The 24654-nt window shown below is 33.1% G+C and overlaps 1 protein-coding gene across 1 annotated transcript in view; it reads left to right on the top strand.

Moving 5' to 3' along the window:
- Positions 1 to 7827: 7827 nt before the first annotated feature.
- Positions 7828 to 24654, top strand: part of LOC143915619 (ATP-sensitive inward rectifier potassium channel 12-like) — an 89719-nt gene continuing 72892 nt past the window's right edge. Inside the window, exons 1-2 of the mRNA XM_077436333.1 lie at positions 7828 to 7979; positions 20008 to 20486. Of these exons, the coding sequence (XP_077292459.1) occupies positions 20095 to 20486 (392 nt within the window). The 5' untranslated portion in view covers positions 7828 to 7979; positions 20008 to 20094. The remainder of the gene's footprint in view (positions 7980 to 20007; positions 20487 to 24654) is intronic.

Below are 24654 nucleotides of genomic sequence, written 5' to 3'. Positions count from 1 at the left end.
AAAATTTTAGTTTCATTTAAATAATATCAAACCCTTACACGTTCCGACACATCACATTATGTATACTGTCGATTGTTTGAATCTCGTAATAACCAAGTTTGACTTTTGATCATATGTATAATGTAAAACACAAAACCTACATAATTCATATTAATGGCGGTGGAGTTCACAGGCTCTAAATCATTGTACGTATGTCATTCATCTACTGTCTTTTTATTCAATATTCAGACATACAAAAGAGGGTATTTTTGATTAATGTAAAATATGCACTTTCTGTTTTACAGTCAATTTCATAACCATTTAAAATAAGATGACCATTTTTTCCAAATTCATAACCAGGACATATTTTTCCAAAAACATTTCTAAATACTTCAATTATTTATAATGAAGATTAAAGAATCATGGACGCACATTTATGAAAAAATGAATTCATTTTCTTGAATTATCTTATAAAATTCTGCACAAGACTGGTTAAAATTATATTATACTAAGTGAGCAAAAATTTAAAAATTTCAACATTCAATTTCGTTTTATCACTGGACTATAATATAGTTTATCAAAGTAAAAAATCCTTCGGCTGATAAATTTATTTATTTATTTATTTTGTTAGGAAAATTTACAGTTTTTATTAAATACAAAATTGATAACAAAAAAAAGAATTATTAAAAGAAAAAACCATTTTAAAATTTTCGCATATATGTATGTAGGTGAAAGAAAAAAATTTAAACATTAAAAGATAAAAAATAACAAAGTAAGATAATTAGAAAAAAAATAAAAATAATATAATAAAAATTCACAATCACAATTACTAATTTACAACACCGTTAAGAGGGCTGTACACCTGAAACCTTAATTTTGTTACCGTTCCTTTCTTCGATGTATATATTGAGTGAATGCGACAATATATATATATTGAGTGAATGCGACAGTTGCGCTTCGACCAGATAAAACGTATTTTAAATTGACAAAATCGAGGTTTCGTATTTTACTGTTTTCTCCAAAACTGGACCAATTTTTAAAAAAATTTCATCATCAGTATAAGAAAGATACTTTCTGTGCATCTATCGGCGTATTTTTTTTTAAATCGACCGTTAAATAAGCACGCTGGACTCGTTTCGTGGGTGTAAAAACGAGGCGATTTTATAGATGTTTGGCGGCTCCTAGCTCATATAAAAAATAATTAATCAAAAAAATAAAACGACAGATGCACCTCAATGGTGGATATCTATAGCATATTAAAAAATAATTTCTCTAGTGCCATAATTGAGGAAGGGATAAGTATAGTACGTTTGTATGGACAAGGCGCTGCTGTCCAGCCCTCTTAAGCATCAAAAAACAAATTCGCAACAATCACTCTAGTTTGGTTTGTATTAATATTAAAAATGACAACTGCATTGAATAATTTGACAATATTTTTGTAGGAGACATCATTCGTATGCCGAAGAATTTGTATATTTATCCATCTACTACATAAAAAAGTGTACTGGTTTTATCTGACGACTTACCAGGACAGATACCCAAAAAATCAGTATGAATGGTCATCTGAGCTTAAAAGCAAATATACACATACTGAAAATAAGGAAGCATTTGCAAAAATGTTAAATGATTAAATATATAAATGAAATTGTCCTTGGGGGGGGGGGGGGGGGAATTCATGTTGCAAATATAAATGGATAAATCAGTTATAAATCGAGTTGCCTTGCCTTCTATTCATAATAGTATTCTTAATGTCAGTGCATTGTTGTATTAGTTTATGGTCATCAAAATGTGCATTTTAGTTCAAAGTAATTTTATTTTGTTTATTATATCTACCTTAACGACAATGAAGTTAATATATTAGTAAGATTAAATATTTTTTTGTTAAATACACATATTCACAACACACAAGTAATAAGACGCTTTTTAAACTGAGTCAACTATCAAATATTAATTTTAGTAAATGATGCAAAACTCAGTTAGCAACATTTATTTTTAACCAGAGTTTAGAAGAATTTAAGAACAAGAATATTGTTGCGTAGGGGTGGGTGGAGGATCCAAGTAAAAGGCCATCAGTCGTTTCACAGCATTTATTGATGATTAAGGAGATACACGCACTGGCAGTGCTCAGTCCAGAATGACATGATATCGCCTACGTACCGCCTTATAAAGGGTAGATCTCTCAGGACGCCTAATCTGTTAACCTGTTGTATAGTCACGTATTCGGATATGTATTTCCACGACATTGGGTCTCCCCGTACCGATTCTGAGAAATAACTAATAACGGTCATTGTTTAGCCTAAATGCACTTAGAGTCCAGATATAATCTTTGGAAGTAAGTGCATGCACTTAGTTAATCCGATAACAGATATCCGTTGATCTAAGTGCAATTCGCTCAATCCGCGGCGTACGTAACAATATTATAAAATAAATTACATTCCTTTGCATCATTGATAGGCAATTTCAGCTGTACTTACAGAGCTTACTGAAGAAGAAGCTGCATCGTTAAAAAACTCATTCTCTACTTCCCTGAAAATAGAAAACATGTCTGCAAAGCATCAGTAATATTCTTGGATCTGTGGAACGATTCTTCGGTACGTATTTTTTTTTCTTTTATATAATACTTCAAATAAAAATATCACAACAAAAGCCAACTGACAATTTATTTTGACAATGATAATTTTACATAATTCACTATAGTTAGTCTAACTGTCTTTCAATTTTAAATTCCTTAATCTTTAAAATTTCTACAAGTATTTTGCCCGTTGACATTTCAATGGATGGTTCTGAAATGGAATTGACATAATTTTAAATTAAACTAAAATGAGTTTTATACAAATTTGATATAGACTACCGGCCATAAAAGTGAGTCTCTCAATCCAAACGGCTGTATACCATGGCTATCCAACCTTTTTGAGGTTGGGAGCTACTTTTCTCCTAAATATTCATGACGGATCGACTTATTTTTATTTTAAGTTAAAAATATTCATTTGTAAAGGAAAAATATCGTCAAATAACTGCAGAACCAAATAATTGATTCGATAAACTGTAATTTTAAATTTCCCACATCCTTTGGAAAAATCATTGCGATGGTTTCCGCCGGATTTTGGACATTATTTTCATTAATATTTAAAGGTTCATATTACAAGAAACTAATAAACAATTTAAAGTCAGTATAATTCTTGTTAAATTGATCCAATATTTCTTGTTTTGTAGATTTTTTTTTTTTGGTGCCATCTTATCGATTCCCGATAAATCATCACCAGCGATATCGTTGCTCTTCAGATCATGTACGGGCACTACGGAATCATCACTCCGTCCCCAAAATTGTGAATTGGGCTTCTGAATCTCTCACATTCAGAACACCAATTCGTGAGGCTTTTTTCGCTTTAAACGCCTCTGCTGGTGAGTTGTGTCCAATAGCTGCAACGCTTCTATGTTAGGGTGACGGTGCAGTCTCAACTCGTGCCTCCCGGCGCATTCTCGGATGACTTCTTTTACTTTTTTGATTTTAAGGTCCTTGTGGATCTCTTCATTTGTGACGAAGCGATATGCATCGGTGATAATCCTCAAAAACTGGTTTTGACATCTTTGCATTTTTTCGATATTGGATGGCTTACTGCATCCCCACAGTTGTATGCCATATGTCCATATTGGCTTCACGATTGCCTGGTATATCAGTTTTTTGCATTGTAGGTCTAATTTGGAGTGTCTTCCTATTAGCCAATGCATTTCTCTTTGTTTAATTCGAATCTGTTCTATTTTTTTTTTAATGTGATGCCTCCACGTAAGCCTTGAGTCAAGATGCAGTCCTAAATATTTAGCTGACAAAGCTTGTGGAACTTGGATTCCGTTTATGAAAGTCTGAGTGCTGACACTATTTCGTCGCAGTGCAAATGTGACCTGCATTGATTTTAGCTCGTTGAGTTTCATTTTCCAGTCCTTGGTCCATTTGCTGATCTTGTCCAGTGCACGCTGCAGGCGTTCAAATGCTTCCTCCTGTGACTCGCTCGATGACATAATGACTGTGTCATCTGCAAATGTTCCAATGAATGTCTCTTCGCTTGTCGGGATGTCAGCAGTGTATATCAGGTACAGTATAGGCCCTATTACGCTTCCCTGTGGTACTCCTGCAGAGGCTGTGAAAAAGTTAGAGAATGCCTCTTCATGAGCAACTCTGAATTTGCGTCCGGATAAGTATGATTCCAGTAATTTGACATAATTTCCAGGTAATGACTTGCTGATTTTGTGGATAAGTCCTTCGTGCCATACCCTGTCGAAGGCCTGTGAGACATCAAGAAATACAGCCGGACAATACTTTTTTTCCTCTAGCGATTGCTCTATTTTTGAAATAACACGGTGCACTTGATCGATGGTAGAATGTTTCGACCTAAATCCAAATTGGAAGTCGGGAACATCGATTAAGGGCTTGAGTCTTTTTAATAATAGTTTTTCGAATAGCTTAGAGATCGCAGGCAACAAGGATATTGGTCTGTATGATGTTACTTGTTCGGGTGACTTTTCTGGTTTCTTCAACATTATGATTTGAGCAGTTTTGAAGCACTCTGGCACATGCCTGAGCCGGAAACATGCATTGTATAAGTATGTTAGCATGATAATAGCCTTTTTCGAAAGTTCCTTGAATAGTCCCGGTGAGATTTCGTCAATTCCAGGTGCCTTTTTAGGATTTATGTTGTCATCTATTTCTTTAGCTACTTCCATAGGGGTGACAGTTTTGATTAGTTGCTGTGGTTGATACATTGGTGTATAATCAGCATCAGATTGAATATTGTGTGGTTGGAATACTGTCTCTAAGTGTTGTGCAAACAGCTCAGCTTTTTCTTTGTTGCTTCTTATCCACTCTCCTTGCGCATTTTTCAGAGGTGGTATTTGTAGAATTGGTCGTTTGAATTTCCTAGTTGCTTTCCATAGTGAGTGATTTTTATCAGCTGCAGGGCCCAAACCTTCCAAATATTTTTCAAAACAATTTTGTTTATGCTCTTTAATAAGTCGGTTAACTTTGTTACTTATGTGGTTAAATTCTCTTTTGTCTGCAATATTTCTGGTTCTATGCCATATTCGTCTTGTTCTACGTCTTTCTTTAATCAATTGTCTAATTTCCATGGGGTAATTAATGATTTGGTCTGGTTTTTCTTTTGGTACAGGTGTAGCTTCTTTCGCAGCCTCTCGTACATAGTCAATAAAATTTTGAGTGTGTAGTTCGAGATCTTCTATAGTTTTAAGTTTCACTATTAAATTTATTGATTGGTCTAGTTTTTTCCTGAACATATCCCAGTTAGTGCGTTTATTTGTCAGGTTCTGTCTCCTTATTCTTTTAATTACCAGTGTGCTCAGTGTCATTAGCACTGGTGTGTGATCAGAAGTAAGGTCCTCTATTCCTTCGACCTCAATGTGGTTTGGGGCTATTCCTTTGGATATAAAAAAGTCAATTAAATCTGGTACCTTTTTACTGTCGGTCGGCCAGAAGGTTGGTTTTTGTGAGGAATGATACTCGCACGAGGAGCTCTGAATCGCGTATAGAAGGTTGTTTCCTTTACCAGGAGTTATAAGTCGTGATCCCCAAGCTGTATGTTTAACGTTGTAGTCTCCTCCAATAATAAATCTTGGCCCAAGGGAATTAAAGATGTTTATAAATTGGTATTTTGTGATGGTATGCTTTGGAGGACAATATGCTGCAGCAATATTTAAGTCAGCATTGCCATATTTAATTGTGATGATAGTAGCTTGCATGAATGGTTCTCTGATATATTTTTGTTCGAAGTGCTGGATATTTTTTTTGATTAAAATAGCAGTACCACCGCGAGCTCGTTCACTAGGATGTGTTGTCCAATAAGCCGAGTATCCGTTTATCTTTATGTAACTTCTTTGTGAAAAGAAGTTACATAAAGATAGGTTAACAAAACAAAGCTAACTTTTGTAGATAGGTTAACAAAACAAAGCATACCCTTTGCTCAACCACCTTCATTGTGAATCACCAAATCTTCGTGGTGTGTCTTAAGAGGGCTGTACACCCGAAACCTCAATTTTCTTACCGTTCCTTTCTTCGATATATATATTGAGTGAATGCGACAATATATATCAATATATATATTGAGTGAATGCGACAGTTGCGCTTCGACCAGATAAAACGTATTTTAAATTGACAAAATCGAGGTTTCGTATTCTCCTATTTTCTCCTCCAAAACTGGACCAATTTAAAAAAAAAATCATCATCGGTATGAGAAAGATACTTTCTGTGCATCTATCGGCGTATTTTTTTTTTAAATCGACCGTTAAATAAGCACGCTGGACTCGTTTCGTGGGTGTAAAAAAGAGGCGATTTTATAGATGTTTGGCGGCTCCTAGCTCCTATAAAAAATAATTAATCAAAAAAATAAAACGATAGATGCACCCCAATGGTGGTTATCCATAGCATATTAAAAAATAATTTCTCTAGTGCCATAATTGAGGAAGGGAGAAGTATAGTACGTTTGTATGGACAAGGCGCTGCTGTCCAGCCCTCTTAACTTCATCATAGAATTATTTTTTTTCTTATTTTGAAATATGGAAACCATGTCATGATAGTAATTAAGATCGACCAGTTGGGAACCCTTGCTTAACCCCATGATTTAACAGTTTCAGTCAAATTATGAGCAAGTAAGAGGTGCAGTTATTGGCGATGTTATTCAAATTAGTAGATATACACAAAGTAGTGGTGTAGTTGGGGCAGGTCGCCGCCCTGTCACTTTTTTGATGAAAATTGTTTTATGAGTAAAATTAAAAAATATATTTTGGCTGATATTAATAGCACTTGAGACGAGAAGAATAAGAGGCGACTTAATCGAAGTCTTTAAAATAATATATAATTGTCCTATGTCCAAACTCATTACGTTCAATGAACACCCTCATCTTAAAGGTCACACTCTCAGATTCCAGAAAGAAAAATTGAATAAATTTATTAAAGATTCGTTCTTTTCAAACAGAGTGGTTAAAGTTTGAAATAGGCCTCCCAACGATGTAGTTAAATCTGAAAACCTTAATATTATAATACATCTAATAATAAATATCGATTTGGAGTCACAAAACCGCCAAATCTAACCAGCAGTATAGCGGATCGAACCCACTGATCACTTGGTGCTAAACATATACGCTACCGTTAAACCATACTGCTGGCTAAGATATTTTTTTTTTACATATATACCAGGAAGGCCTTACAGGTAAACCCCAATGCACCTTCCTGGCCAATTACAATTACAATGCAGCGTTTTTATTACAAGTCGTTGAATTACGAGACACTGAAAAACTCGCAAATTAACGAGACATCTATGAATTGTACATAAATTTTTATTGTACATTAATCATATAGTGGTGATATAGTAGGTAGGAAGGATTTTTAAACGGGAACCATTTCAACAATGAAATCAGAGAGAAAATTGGCAAACTCTGATAGGAAACGATCGACTTGGAGTTACAAATATTCAATTTCTGACCAGCAGCACTACAGATGTACTCTGAAAAATTCTTTTCAATCGAGGTCAGCTCATGGGATCGAACCCGGCGCCTCTCGACGCTAAGCAGAAGCTTAAAGACCGAGCTATGCTGCTGGCTATATGTATATAGATAATATTAATTTAGGTTTATTATTAATTAGCATTTGATTTCATGCATATTTTTTAGGTAATTGAAAAAGAGTGGGGGGGAGTCATAAAAATGAAACACCGCCCTGGTTCTTTTTGTATTTAGCACTACACCACTGGATATGCATAGTATTGTATGTAGATATGTATGTACGCATGTATATACATATGTATGTGATACATAGTATACTGATTTAGTTTATGTAGCAGTTGTGCCAGTCAGTTGTGGATGTGGTGCGAGTGAGACGCGTTTTAGTGTTCGCTCCGCGAGCGATGTTCGTGTGAAAAGTTTTCCCGGAAAAACTCTATTCACACGCATATTGAGTGCTCCACAAACAATTGACAAATTTCACTTTTTACATACTTGTGAGTAAAATTCGACCGTTTTAAATGTATACAAACAGCCCGAGACAATACACGTTACACTTTGGTACTGTTTGTGTGCGTTTATAATTTGTATAATATTAGATAAAACGACGTCGATAGTGAAAAACCGCAGAATGTTGTACACATGTATCATAATTCCACACGCGCGGTTTTCATTTTTAATTTTCCATTACACATACGTATGCGTATACATATACGTAAATGTTGAACTTTTTGAAAGATCTTTCGACTTTATTTATCTTTTTTTTTTATTATTCGGTATATCGAGGTTGTCGACTGTCGCGATTTTGGCATCTTTTCTTAAACTTTTGGCCTTGTCTCGGAAAAATAAATATACGTATACCTACATTTTTCATTAATGTAAACACGAAAAAATGTACGCACGCAGCTTTCGTTTGGCTTGTAATATACATACATACATATATAAATAATTGTTTATTGTTTTTGTGTTGATATATTATTTTAATATCTAGTTATTATTTTATCACTACGTATCTGCATATGTACATATATCTAATATATAATTTTGAAAGAGACTTTACATATGTATATGTAAGCTTCAGTGACGGATCCAAGGGGGGTGCCCCCCCCTTGGGACGAATTTAATTTCATTATATATATATATATATATATATATATATATATATATATATATATATATATATATATATATATATATATATATATATATATTGTATTATTTATAACGGATTAATATTTTTTTACTTTTTACTAACTCTAATCTTATTTTTACGTAATTATAATATAATGTTTATGTTTTCTCAATTATAAGATATATATATATATATATATATATATATATATATATATATATATATATATATATATATATATATATATACATATATACATATATATTTTCATTCTCTTCACGTAAATATTAATTTATGTGTACTTTTTTCTTAATTATTGTGTGATATATGTATATTTGAACATAGTAGCATATTAGAGGAATTTCTAAGACTATAGTTTGATAAAATATAAATATAATATATACAAGAAATAGTTGATAGAATATGTTGTGTTTTTGTCTGAATATAATTAAATTAAAATAAAATTGAGACATGACAAAACATTTCTTTCACATTCTTTTAATTTATTAACACCTTTTTCCTGAATGGGGTTTTACACCATAATAGTTTTCTTTTAAAAAAATCACTTCAATGTAAGTATCATATCTACTATCATTTATATCGTAATGTTAATCTAAAATCACATTTTTTTATGTTCAATGTCAAAATGACCCCCTCATTGACCATTTTCTGGATTCGCCTATGGTAACCTTGGTTGGTTGGTTCGTAGACAACACCTTCGATTTATTTTTTTCCGATTCGATTTTTTTCTATTCCAAGGATTCGAAGTCCCCGGGGGCGCAGATGCCAGATTCTGGTATATATATAATTTCGAAAGAGACTTAGAATATATGTTTGTTTGTTCGTGACAGTCAATTTAATAAAAAAACAAACAAGTATTCAAATAAATTTATATATAATAAAACTATTCAAATAAATTTAATAAAATTTTTACTATTATATCAGCCATTTTTAAGCGGTTTATATTAAAAATACCGAGCGAAGTCGGGTAAAACCACTAGTATAATATAATTAATGTTCGTATGTACATACATATATCAGCAATTGATGACTTAGAATCACTACATTTAATAAACTATCTCAAGCTATTCCAACTCCATAATCTAAATTAGTATCGGAAACGCTCGGATCCCTGGATCGTAGGGCTCCCATACAAAGAGTTTTATTTTTATTTCAAAATTAGGACCGTCAAATTTAGTATAATAATATAAATTAGATCTAAGTGGGTTTCTGAGAAGGGCCCCCCATACAAACTTTTACCTGCTTTTATTCAATGTGTAGTTTAAAATAGCACAGAGTCATACATAGGTGCACATGTTTTAATTATATAAAATAAAAGCACGGCATTGAAATAATTAATAGGCACTATTTTAATAATAGTATGATGTATTGGACTTTTTAAGCACAGACATATTATACAGATATACAATTTATAAGTGCAAATTAAAAAAAAAATCTTACAGATATTTTTACATTCCTATATGTATATGTATGTAAAAGGTTCATAATTATGTATGCACATATATACAGAAGGTTTATAAGTAAGAACCAAATAAATTATAATATAAATATAATATGTAGATTCTTTTATAAGTACATATGCGTATTTCAGTAGACATAATATGTAATGTAGTCAAAAAATGGGAAATGAAATTTTAACTGCATCAGAAAAATATAACGTTTATCAATATTAAAAAAAATAATTCTAAATTATCCACGTAAAATACCCAAATAGTTTACATATAATGTATTTTTTTATTGTAATTATGTAATATTCAACAAATTTGTTTATTTAGGTGTGTCTGGGTCGCTATAAAGATAAACAGATCAAATGCAGTTCCAACGCTCGTTTTTTACTAAGTTAATAATTTCTGAACTTTTTAATTTTGCAAAACTACGAATGCCTTTATTACAACATTATTTTGTTTAATTTTACAATATTTATGTCTTGAATATATATTTTATTCAATTTAATTGTTACTACATATTTTTATTTTGTATAGTTCAAAATATTTAAACTCGTGTGGGTTAATAACCATTAGAGAAAATCACGTTACATATTTTCAATTTTGCTAATCGTTATAAACAAAGTCTGCTTTATAATGTTTATTTAAAACTATTCTGTATTAAGTTTGTACTTCTATTCTACCTATGTATATATACATATGTACATGCATAAATACATTTGTATAATATTTAATTACGACTTTAGAGAGATCTATAAAACACTTTTCCAAGATTGATAAGTGTCCATTGTTGTTATAGGGATATTAAATTATGTATAATATGATGTAATTACATATATATGAGTGTATGTATGTATTTTTGTATTAAATAGGCAATCGAGTCAAGGACTTGTATATGATACGAAATATTTTCGGAACGACTCGTCTCCGGGTGATTGATTCAAACACAAACAATAACGAATGAGTCAACAATGTAATAAATTTCGAAATTGAGATTCACATTCGAGATAATGCACGTTTCAACGCGCGAGCTAAGGGCTCAGGACAACCCTCTACCATTATATTAAGATACCACCAATTCGTCACTAGTATGACTCCTTCATTGTCACATGATGTGTAATCGATGTTAAGTGTAAGGCTGGGCCGCACCGCTCAACTCGCGAACAACTTGGTTGAGGGTGGCCAGATCAATGCATGCATGTAGATGGGACATGCCACACCCGTCAACTTGCTTGTCGCACACATTTCCATACATTTTTTCGTGTCGCGCAACTTGTCGGCCGACAAAGTTGCACGGTGCGGCCCGGCCATTATAGCGCACCTTAGCCCTCCCTCACCGAAGCGTGGTATGCAAGTGCCCCAATTTTTACGTTTTTCGTAATAACTATGTGGTTTTCACATAGTTATTACGAACCCTATATTTCTTGTATTCCTAGAATGAACTACAAGAAATTTATTTTAATAGATTTTGTATGATTTAGAAAAAGGGTATATCATAAAAAAATACATTTATACATTTCTACGTTCCAAAGTATGATTTAAAGGCGGTTGCGATAAGTCATGTTTTTGACTGTTCGCTTGCATATTCTTGTTGATCGATGAATCAATGCGAGATAAAGAGACAGCTATATTTTCGTAAGTTATTATTTTCGTCGCTTTTGGCGCGTGGCTATTGAGTCATGCAGTCGCCTGTTGGCCTTACCTACATGTGTGCGTTTGCGTGTTGATGCTTGTCCTTATTTTTTAATACAAAAGCAGTCAAAAACCTGCTATAGGACTAAAATTTTTTTATGTAGATGTATAAAATTATTAATAAGATATAAATTTAACCCATTTGTATTGAGAAAAACTGTATTTTGATTATAAAAATACTCGACCCCGGTTCGGGAAACTCGTTCTATCTCGACATTCCGTCCTTCAAAGGTTAAGCACTTACTAACCAAAATTGCACGATACGTGTCTTCAACACTTCATTGTTTTAAAGAAGAGTATATAAACTCATTACTGTTAGAGTATAAGTTAGTCCGTAATATATTAATAAATCATTATTTTTTAATCAAACCGTTCGTCTGCAATTCTTTATTCGCGAAACACTTGTTCAAACAGCGTAACGTATCGACGAGCTCGATGATAAAATAATAAATATGTATGTACATATGTGTGTAAGTATACGATACATACAGCTAATACATTTCAATACCGAAAAACTGAAACCAAGGACGATATTAAATCAATAAAAAGTAAAAGGAAGCGGAAGATGTGTTGCTTTACAAGAACATAATACCAACTCGAGCGAAAAAGGTCGGCAAAAAATGCGAACTTGTCAGTTTTTGTGTAAAGCGCGTGATCGGATGTTAAATAAACTGTATATATGGATGGATGTAAATATGTATGTATGTTTGTAGGTACCTACTGGTGTAGAGATAAGCATTGTTTACATTTGTTGTTTAGAAAAAACATGTATACAATATGATAATACATTTATGTACGTCCGTTTAGCTTTAGATAGATTGTAAATAGCGAAACTCAGTTATCACGAGGAACGTGGAGTCGTAAAAAAATCTGACACTCCAACTTAGATTTTCAAATGTCAAATCTATTGCTTCCCCCCCCCCCCCCATATTTGTGTAAGACCATTTTTGGGTAAATAAATGGAAGAAATGGTTGTGCTTACATTTTGTAGCAGTATAATATAGTATTTATATAAAATTTAATGGTTCTAAATTAAAAATTGTAGACTTGCAAAGCGTCTACAATTACACATACTATTATTAAATATGCTATCCGATTTTCACAGTAAAGGTTTTCAACAAAAATTCCTCCAACATATTCTGCGTAGAAAAAAAAAAAAAAGTTCGGGCTTAGACATGTTTCACGGTGATTGGCTGATTTTACCCAGCAGATTTTATATACAGGTAGTCCTCGACTTACGACGGTTCGCACTTACGACCGAAAAAAAATAATATATTTTTTATTAATTAATTATTTTTCAAAAACTGATTGATAAATCTCAAGCGGATGTGAGTTATGAAAACGGGGAATTCTCTTTCGGAAGAAATGAAACATCGCAGTAGTTTTGAAAATTAAGTTATGACTCATTCCTTTGGGATTCGTCACCAGTCGTAAACTCATACGGTCGTTACCGTTTGTTACATAGCTGTTCGTTATTGTTTTAGGATGTTTATTTTCTCAATTTCGTGTTGATTAGTGCTAAAATATTTATTTATAAGAACATTTATAATGTGTGATAAAGAAACGGGATAATGACTGATAAAGAAACTCTTGTTAAAAAAAAGAGAAAGGTGATAGACTTAGAAATGAAACTTGAAGTGATAAAACAATATGATAGTGGTAAAAAAGTGATGGACTTGGTAAATAATTTGAAATTGTCACATTCAACGGTCTCCACTATTTAAAAAGATAAAGAAAAAAATCGTAATGCCGTTAAAGGGTCCTTGTCAATTAAATCTAAAATAATAAATAAAAAAAGACTCGGACCCATTCAACAAATGGAAAAATTACTAGTGATTTGGATCGATGACAAGATTAATAAGCGAATTCTATTGCGTCTCTTAATGCTCATTATTTAAAAATTACATTTGCGCAAGGCATTGAAGCAATAGAAGAATGAAAAACTTTTCAAGAATTTTGGAAAAATTATAATATCCTTCATGCTATAAGAAATACAGATAAGGGATGGACCCTTTAACGGCTTAAGAAGTTACTTCAGCATGTATGTACGGAATATGGAAAAAACTCACCAATCAATTTGAACCCGTTTCTCTTTCCATATACGAAAAAGAAAAAAATGTCGAGGATATTACTAACCTAATCGTACAATTTAGTGAACGTCTATAATTTGACGTAGATAAAGAAAGCATCAACGTCAAACAAAATTAGACACATTTTGAATTTGAAGAAATGGATTGTACTTATGTGATAAGTGATGAGGATGTATAATTTATAATTAATAAGTACGGATGATGTAGATGTTTAATTTTTTTTAAATTTAAATATGAATTCATTTGAATTACTTTATTGATAAAAGTAAGTAAAATCACCGACAAAAAATATAAATATATTCCTCGACTACGACCGAGGTTCAGGAACGTATCTCCGTCGTAAGTCGAGGAATACCTGTATACAAAAACCAGCCCTTTGTTAAGGCACTTGCGATTGAACTGCTCAATAAGTAACTAGTAACTTGTGATTTAAATACATAATTAATAACTTGTCATAAAACTAGTGGCTTGTTACTGTAACTACTAATTTGTGTTATAATTCGAGACTTGTATCATAAATCTGAAAACATGTCAGCATAGATCTCGTAAACACAAACTGCTTCAAGAAATATAATATAAGCATATCAAAATTATGTTTATCATTTTTATCATCTCCTACTCGTCCCCGTAACAATTAAAATCAAGATTTTTGTCATGGCTTTAATTTCACTTCCATTTACTAAGTGAAGCCGGGTAACACGATTAGTCTAATATATAATTATCTATAATTTAAAGACATTCGAAAGTTAAAACAATAATTTAACAATAGGTTTCCGGAAATTTTAAATTCTGAACGAATGGCTTTTGTAAACCCTTCGAAACCCACAGCACTTTTAGCATACATATGTATATACGGAATGCTATTTTTATATTATTACATATATATGTATACATAGATGTGATGAACTCGAGTAAGAATAAATGTATCAAACTCCGAAGTGGATTAGATCATAATCTACAATTAACTCGATTACACAAGTGCGTATTTAAACTTGCAACATCCTGTCTAATATACATATGCAGTGGCGGACTGGCCATACAAGCGAACATGCCCGATGGCATGTGGGCCCCACTATCTGTTAGAAAATATGGGCCCTCAGTAAAATTAAATAACTTTTTAACTATTTATAGGATATTGCAACTTTGGGACCTAAAGTTTGGGTATTTCAACAAAACAAATTTCTTACGATATACACAAACAACTAATACCTGCTTTAACAGCCCAAGGATCGGTTAACTTTTTTTATTAGGCTCGAAATGTAAGTTTCAACATTTGCGTGGGCCCTTTTGCCGGGCCCATTTCCAACCTCAATATTATGTATATACCAATACCTATGTAACAACTAACTACTGAAATAAAAATGGGAATAAACAAATTTTCGTGAAAAATATAAACATAATTGCATAAAACAATTTTGATAGGACGATTCATCATCAACCAGCGATTTAAATTTACTTCATACTTTCAAAATAACATTTGATTATACTTCGATGATATAGTAAGATTTAAATACACAATTTTAAACAGTTTCCGAATATAAAATCTATTCCTAATTTAGACACATCCATGTAAATAGAAATATAGGATAGGGGCCCCCTCCCCAAAATCCCGATTTTCGGTTAACATTCATTGAAAATATTATGCATTTTTTTTCAGGGACGTAATTTGGGGTGGCCATAGGGGGGCACTCGCCCCTCTAAACTAAGGAATAGTGTGAATTTAGAAAATATTATGAATTTAATGATTAATGAGATACTACGGATCTATGAATGCTACGTTTATTTCTTATGTATGTTACTTTTGGGTAACTAATAAAATAATCGCTGCTATGTGCTTTGAAGAGAAACAAAACAAAACTTTATCTATTGTTATTACGCACATGTACATAGATAAAGTGAAAAGACAGTTGGTAGAAATTAAGTTAATTGATAGTTTTTTGATGACTCAGTTTGATGGTCGATTAATGTTGACCATGTGAAGATTTGTGGAAAAAAATTTTCGCCTGCGGCGCTTTTTTCTCTTTACATAATATTTTTTTATAATTACTTTTTCAAAAATAAGCTTATTTTTTTCATATTTTATAACTCAATTAGGTGTATTCAAAGAATATTTTCCATTTTTATTCCGATATAAAAAAGATTTTTTGAAAAAAAATTCAATTTGACCAATCTTTGCCTGCCCCCCCCAAGAAAAAGCTGAAATGACGTCCCTGACGTGGTGGAAAGAAGAAAATTTTGTTATATGGGGGGGGGGGGGGATAAATTTTTTTAACCCTGGGGGGCCCCCCTTTGACTACTGGCATGCACTGATTTCAGTCCCAGTCCGCCACTGTACATATGTATGTATGTAGACACATATGTATAATATATAATAATATGTTCGTATGTATGTATGTATAGATACAATCCTGCAGTTGGATATTTATAGTATTCGGTTGTAAATGGGTTAACGCTGAAATCGCTAGTGTGGCTTTGCGATAATGATGTCGAGTTATGCAAGTGTCCAACGCGAAATGAATATTAACGATGGTTGGGCTCGTCTTCGTATTTCAGGTCACTGTTTCGATTGCACTGAAACGTCATTGACGTCAATGCATGCATATGTATGTACATACATATGTGCTTTGATCCTAATCTTTAAGGGAGGGACGTATGGTATTCTTAGTATGTATGTGTGTTCTTCAGCTGTCGGAAGAGAACGGGTTGGATTTGAATTGATGATGGAAACAGTTTCTCCGAAGAAAGTTAATTTGTCTCGTTCTACTTTTGTCTTTGGATCATCGGGGCTGTGACGGTCTTTAACCTTAAACATGAGAGTGAAAAATATAATTGTTTAGCCTGTGAGTTGTGAAGGGTCGGTAGAAAGACCTGTTTGGATAGCTAGCTGTCATCGCTACGATTTGACATAATATCGGGATGTAAATTTTAATGAGTTCGTTAATGATCGATTAAACTCCTCTAGCTTCATGTCGGAAACATAAACTTATTTCAGTGCTAGCTAGTCCTCGTATGTGGGTAAAATATCACAGCTATCTAACGGGTGGAAGTGGTTTCGAAATCAGATTACAAATTTTTGACAGACAGGAACAGAGAAATGTTATATAATAATAGAAGTGCCTTTACCAATGCTTTGCTTGTGTCAATAATACGCGGTACGTCTCCATAACTATGCTACAACGCACGGAATATAATCAGGGACATCACATATGCACTACAGAAATTAAAGTTTTATTTTGATATATGTAGATTTATTTACAATTTGAGTATATGGTGGCGTTTTTTTTAAGGTTGGGAAATTATTTTTATCCACTTTTTTGTATTTGTCTGTCCTTAGGAACTCTTAAACTAATGTGTAATGTATAGTTTCAACAAAAATATGTATAATATAAAATGAACGATGTTTATATTAATTAATCTTAAATAATTAGTTATTAATATAATTGAGTATTCGGCACCACCAAGAGAAATGTTTTTACATTTATTTAAAAATATTTTTTACATTTCTCTAGTGCCACTAGGGTTTCTGATTTCCCGGACTTTTTCAATTCCCGGGACACGGGACGGGGCTCGGGACCGTTCCCGGGATTCCCGGGATCCCGGGACACATGTAAAAAACTTTTTTTTTTCAATTTAATATATTTTTTATTAATAAAAAAATATTTATTTATTTACAAAACAATACATAATATATATATATATATATATATATATATATATATATATATATATATATATATATATATATTAACTCGAAAATGTGTAGTTATAAAAGTAAACTTATTTTAAGTAGCTTCTTAAGAATACTAAATAATAAACGAATATTTAAACGAGAATCCGAAAGTCTAATTCTAGGTTTTTTTACAAAAATTTCCAGAAATGGAAAAAACTCTTTCAGTTTCGTTCGAAGTTGGTTTTATTGTTAAAAGGGACGAAAACAATTTTTATAAATTATCGGTTTTTTCTGCTGTCAGCATGTATATTTTAATTTATTTTTTAAAGTCGAGGTTATTATTTACGTTATTTTGTATATTCGTCTTTGATAACTCTTTATTTAATTCTTCATTCATCGTCGAGAAGTTTTTATCGGACATACATCGAGCACCAAGCATCAAATACGACTAAAATTATTTGAAAAGGTCTGTTGAAATTCCTCACTTGACAACAATATGACGCCTAAAGCCACTTCTATTATTATAACATGTCACTGAACTAACAGAGTGAAGCTAATAAAAGCTTGTAAGAATCCTTTTAGATCGGTTGGTCTCACGAGAAATTTTATCGGTGACCGAATAATATGTATATTTTAAACATTAAACTTAAAATTTATTTTTATTTTAATTTTGTAATTGTGGTTTAAAATTAATAAGCTTTTATTCAATTTTTTTATACTGTTGAGACATTTTTCCCATACGTGCACTTCGATCGGCTCGGATAGTGTCTTTATCTGCACATTCTGTCGACTTGCCTTTGATGAACACTTGCCTTTACAGATCGCTCCAAAGCGACGAGTGCACTTTGAACAGATACAATACGATCAATCAATACAATTAGGGCTGCCGAGTGGAATTCTGGGACCTGGGAAAAATTATATCGGGCCCTATGAGAAACTATGGAAAATAATTTATAGATGTATTTTTAATATGCAAAAAATCGATCAGAAGTATTAGAAAAATATCTACTATATGTTGGTTTTTATTTTTTTAAATAATTGTATTATGTTTATATTAATAATTTTATTATGTTTATATTAATAATTGTATTATGTTTATATTAATAATTGTCAGCAGCATAGCTCGGACGTTAAGCTTCTGCTTACCGTCAAGAAGGTGCCGGGTTCTATCCCTGAATGAAAATGAATTTTTCAGAGTATGCTGTTGGTCAGACCTGGATTTGTGACTACAGGTTGATCGTTTCCTATCAGAGTTTGCCAATTTTCTCTGATTTCATTGTTGAAACGGTTCCCGGAAAAAAAAATTGGCTAAAAATCCTTCCTACCTACTATGTCACCACTATTTGAAAAATTTGATTGATGTACAATAAAAATTTATGTACAATTCATAGATGTCTCGTTAATTTGCGAGTTTTTTCAGTGTCTCGCAATTCAACGACTTATAATAAAAATGCTGTATTTGTATTTGTAATTGGCCAGGAAGGCGCATTGTGATTTACCTGTAAGGCCTTCCTGGTATATATGTAAAATAAAAAAAAAATAAAAAAAAATATTAATAATAATAATTTATATTAATTGTATGATATAGCAGGTACGATTTCCGACACGGGGCTCCTCGAGTAGTCCGGGCCCTGGAACTCCCCCCCCCCCCCCTTTCGTTGCCCTTAACGCAATCAATATACATTAGCATTTTATACAATGCGAATTCATACAAACATCCACAGTGATATGTATGGAGAAATTTTTGCAGTATTTTTTAATCAAATTGGCGAACCTCAAGACGCTGGATAACTTGAGATTGGTAAGAGAGATAGGAAAGAAAATGCCAATTCTACAGGAACCGTTTCAATGAAAATTGGCAAACTCTGATAAGAAACGATCGATTTGGAGTCACAAAACCAAGATCTGGCCAGCGGCGGGACTCTAGTGGAGCTCGAACCCGTGACCACTTTGCTCGAAAGCATAATATGCTAACCACTAGTCTACATGTATAGAATGTATAGAATTGCCCGTGAAATTGATCTCAACCTTTTTGATTTTTCGTTATACTTGTTATACATACATACATACATATGTGTAAACAATAGCTTATATTAAAAAACTCATCCAGTAGCTTTATAAAATTTTCAATTTTCAAAAATCAGACAATTTTTTTTGAACCGAATTTGTTAGAACTAAAATAATTCATGCAAACTTAACGATCAGAAAAACTTTTCTCGGAACTCTTGGCTTCATTCGCGAAAACAATAAAAATAAACGTATTGATATATTTTGCGGTTTGTAATATAAACACCACGTCGAGTATTATTTGACATATTATTATATATTTATGATTTTATGTCGACGTATATTGTTTTGTTATTCGATATGCATATTTGGATCGCGTTACACTCATTTGCCTCATTCAAAAAATGATCGAGTTTTGACTGCACTATATTATATTATACATATGTATATATTTTTTTTTTGTTGCAGAAAAATGTGACTGTAAAGCCGAGTGTTTGAGACGTGCACGCTTTAGTGATTTTCTTGAGAACAGGTTATTTTGAAAAACTGCTCAAAATGCTCGAAAAGTGTGAGCAGTTGTCGCTAGAGCAAGAGTCGCCGAGTCCGGAGATTTCCAAAGACCTGTCTGGATCGGAGCAGATGTCCCAGCCTTGGGACAAACTGCTCGGAGACAGTCCTCCGATCAATGTAATCCCGAAGATAATCAGGACACGTCCGTCTTTCGGCGAAATGCAGCAGAGCAATTTGGGGATCAATTTGGAGACAGATCCCAACAGTTTGAGTCCGAATCGTCCTCCACCACCCGGAGTCGGGAGGCTGACGAGGACCCAAAGCTTGGGAGTCAGGAAAGGCAGCAACGGTCTGTTGGGGAGTTTTCAAAAGCAACTGAGATTTTCACTCAGATCTCCAGGCAGAAAGAGCAAGAATGGCGGTGGACCCCTATTCAGGTGAGTCTTTCATCAGTGCAGATTTTTAAATGATTTTTATTCTCACTAAATTATATTCACAATACATCTTATATCTACTTAAATAGCTACTGATCTACTGATCATTTTCTATTTTACAATTTTAATTTAATTTTGTTAGTAATCATAGTATTATTTTATTCTAATGTTAATGTACAGCATAATAGGAAAAATAGCTCAAAACCCTATTTACAATTCTTATAAACGCTCATAATACATCTAATACATAATCTTAATTAAAGACTCTAAGTCGACGAACTAAAGCAGATTGTGTTTAGGTAATCTGTATTTATAGCTGAACGGTATAGACTTTTGTTGTAATCACAGAGACTCTTCACAAGTGTGTTAGTATGGTTATTAGTGATTCTGTCATAGAATCTACTGGTTAGTTTGTTAGTAATGTCTATGACTAATGGTGTATTATTTATGGCATACACTTTTTTCAAGTTAGTATACATGGGTGTGTTATAAATTATTTTTAGAGATTTATTTTGTATTATTTGTAGCTTGGAAGGGTTAGTGTTGGAGGCGTTATTCCATACAGGTGAAGCATAGATTAATAGTGATAATATCAGCGCGTGATATAATTTTATTTTATTTTGATTTGATAAAGAACTATGGCGATTAAATATTGGGTATATTGAGGATATACCCCGCATAGCTTTGCATTTCACTGCCTCAATGTGAGGTGCCCATCTCATTCTTTAATCGAACGTTACTCATAAAAATATTTTATTACTGATTGCCATTTCAGACTTTCTCCAGAGGGGATATTCAGATCTGAACTTGGCTTATGCTTTCTAACACTAAAGAAATCAGTGCAGATAATTTTCCATGTATGTACCAATGTACACTCTTGTAGGTAAATGAATAATATTGATTTTACTAAGGGGTTGATTAGATTAGCGCACACATTTTTATGATGCCAAACACTTAACGGGTAGCATATACATATTTTTCGTTTGAAGTTTAAGTATAATTTGTATGCATTGATGGTGTCAAATTTTCGTCACTTTAATGTGCCATTGTTTGCGTTCCTTTGTCATGTGCTTTGAATGAATGTGTCCGAAATATTTTGATGTGCGTTTAGTCGCTAGACTCTAGTAGTCTAGTGCCTTTATAGAGTTTTGCTAATATGTATCTCTAAATATGTACATGTCAAAAACCAGAAAAGGTTCCATGATCATTCCACGCACTCGAGCACTGGTTAATGTTTGATACAACAGTTTGATATTTTGGATCACTTGGAACCTGATTTGGATCACTTCCGATCGTCAAATCGATCTGAAATTTCGGCTAACTACATATGTATTTTCTACCTAAGTCTATTTTTGAAGTTGTTCTTTCTATCTTTACACGATATCTTACAACTGTGAAATATAAGCACTATACATAAATACAGGGTTGACTAGAGGGGGGGGGAGACCCTACAAATTCCAGGGCCCAGCTACTTTTAAGGGCCCGGTCCGAAATGGTAAGCGGTGTAGGCGAAGCCTGCAAATTCCCATCTGCCCAGCGGTGACGAATTCGTCGACAACACTCGCTATATAACTACTTTTTTAATCACTCTTTTTTTTTTGGTCAGTAAATTAAATTTCTCCCCGGCCCCGATTTTTTTCACATACAGCGGCGGCTCGTCTTTAAGGGCATTATTTTTTGAAATTATGTATATTGTTGGCGACTCATCAAGAGTCAAAAGTGTTTCTTTATCCCGCTCGCCACGCAGGTTCGTAATTCTGTTTGGGCAGTCGTTTTTCCACCGTGGTCCTGTGGTCTCCAGCTTCGGTTTTCTTGCTACTCTGGCACTTGCAAGTGGTACTGGATGTAGAGCGTATAAAATCAGTCGAAGCAGAGATAAATGATCCGTATTTTCGTTTACAGAGGGTCGCTTTTAGTTGGCTGCGGAAAGGTATTTTTGGTGTAGAATACGCCAGCGCCGAACATCTATATTTTCTATACGATTCAATAAATACGCAACACCGTTAATTTTTTTTTCGATATTTCAATTATGTATGTTTTGCAAGGTATTCTCAAGGTATGTTTGCTTTTTTAGATCATATAATCAAAATTGATAATTTGCTTAAATAAAAGGTATTTTCCTTGCATAAAATGTTACTGAAAATATATGTAGAAAGGGGAGGCTTTAGCTTCCTCGTGCTCTACCTGTTTTTAAAGTCACAAGCCGCCTCTGCATACATACATAGATATATATATATATATATATATATATATATATATACATGCTCTGACTGAGCGACCTTCTTCGTGTCCTTGTGTATGCACACCCAGTCGACCCCCTACAAGTAGTGTCATTCTTTTGGTTTCTGTGGGTTTTCGGAAACCTGTTGTTCAAAATCAAAAGTTTCTTGAAACCCGTTGTTTGAAATCAAAAATTCATGTCATTTTTGTTAAAAATTATACAATTGTTCAAACAACTTTGTTTGAAAGTATTGTTTTATTCGTAGTCGAATACATAGCAGATATAAGGAAGGACCTTCTTTTCCGTTATGCCCTAGCAAAATTAGCCGTTAGCCATTCAATGTTTTAACTGCACTGCTGCACTCTACATCCTTATGAGTAGAGATCGGCGGACGAGGGGGCTGAAACGGGTTCCTATTGTCAATTTCTATTGTTAACCTTTTTTTGCTCTCTAGAAAAAGGTTAACAATAGAAATTGACATAAGGAACCCATTTATTTCAAGCTGGCACATCACAGCGTCGGAGACTAATTATGAGTAAAAATTTATAAACTTTATTGCTTAGAACTGGAATTACCCAAAAGAAACCGAAAACTCGATTTTTTTCAAATTGTTTTCGAACTTGCAAACTTTCTACATATCTCAGTTTGGCATATTCTTCGATTCAAAAAGGACGTATTTTTATTTCGGTTTTACTCGATTGAATTTTTCAGACTTTATTTTCATTTAAATTTATTAAAATTTATAGATTTAGCCTTATATCTATATACATACTAATTGTTTTACCCGGCTTCGCCCAGTATTTTTTATTATATACAGCTTAAACATGGCGAATCTAATAGTAAATATTCATTTGTTTTTTTATTAAATTTATTTGAATCGAATCGTCGTCATAGAAACTTTGAATTGTTTTCGATGTTCCCAACCAAAAATACTTACATACATACATACATATATACATATATACAAAGTCTCTTTCGAAATTATATATTAGATGTATGTACATATTGTATGTATATCAGAAACCCATTGTTACGACCCCCCCCCCCCCCCAACGTTCTTCGTAGTAGAAATTCCCTCACGCGTCGATTTTGGTTAGTTCATGCCTTTAGTCTGTTGATTAAGAACAATTATTTATCCGTGTTGAAATGTACATATTTTATGTTCGAATGGTAAAATACTAAAACTGTTTTTGCACGAAGAGGGAAAGAGTACCTACATAGGTAGCAGTTATGGATTAATCTGGAGCTTGTCATTAAAAAGGGGTTCGGTTCTGGCTTAGTCATGGCGTCTGGTTTGAAAAAGCTTTCCGAGCAGCCAGACGGACGCCATGTCACTGTAATGGCGGCCGAGGATATTGCGTGTTCGAAACTGCGCCATTGCAACCCTGCACTGCTCGCAAAAGGATCGTTAAAATATTACATATACCTACCCAACTAACACTTCATTTTGGAAATATGTACATATGTATATTTCATTTAAATTTTATTTCGCGTCATCGTGTCGGATTCGCTTGGAAAATTTAGTTTTCGCTTTTTGCGTTTGTATGTTATTTTTTTGTAGGAAGAGCTGAGCAAGTCTCGTTTTATTTTGCATTGTCAGTATCGCATTACTGGCGCGAATCCAAGGACTTTCGTGAAAACTTGTTCAAATTAAAATAATAAACAAATTTAAATTCATTAACGTTTTTTAATTGAATTTATAAGGGACTAGTGGTATTACTCGGCTTCACTTAGTAAATGGAAATGAAAAGAAAATCATGAAAATTTTTTAATGAAACAACCTGTATATCATCATCTGGAAATACGGACTCCCTTGTACATATGTATATCATCCATTTTGGAATATAACTCACTTAACCCTCTACATATGCATGTTTGTGAAAGGAATTGAGCCATTCTCAGGATGAGAGTGGCCTCCCTACGTTATCGTGTATTTGTATCGTCAAATTA

Source organism: Arctopsyche grandis, chromosome 1 (assembly GCF_051622035.1).
Source record: "Arctopsyche grandis isolate Sample6627 chromosome 1, ASM5162203v2, whole genome shotgun sequence".
In the NCBI taxonomy this organism is placed as follows: domain Eukaryota; kingdom Metazoa; phylum Arthropoda; class Insecta; order Trichoptera; family Hydropsychidae; genus Arctopsyche; species Arctopsyche grandis.
The sequence above is the reverse complement of the archived record's forward strand: the minus strand, read 5'-3'. Positions and strand labels throughout refer to the sequence as shown.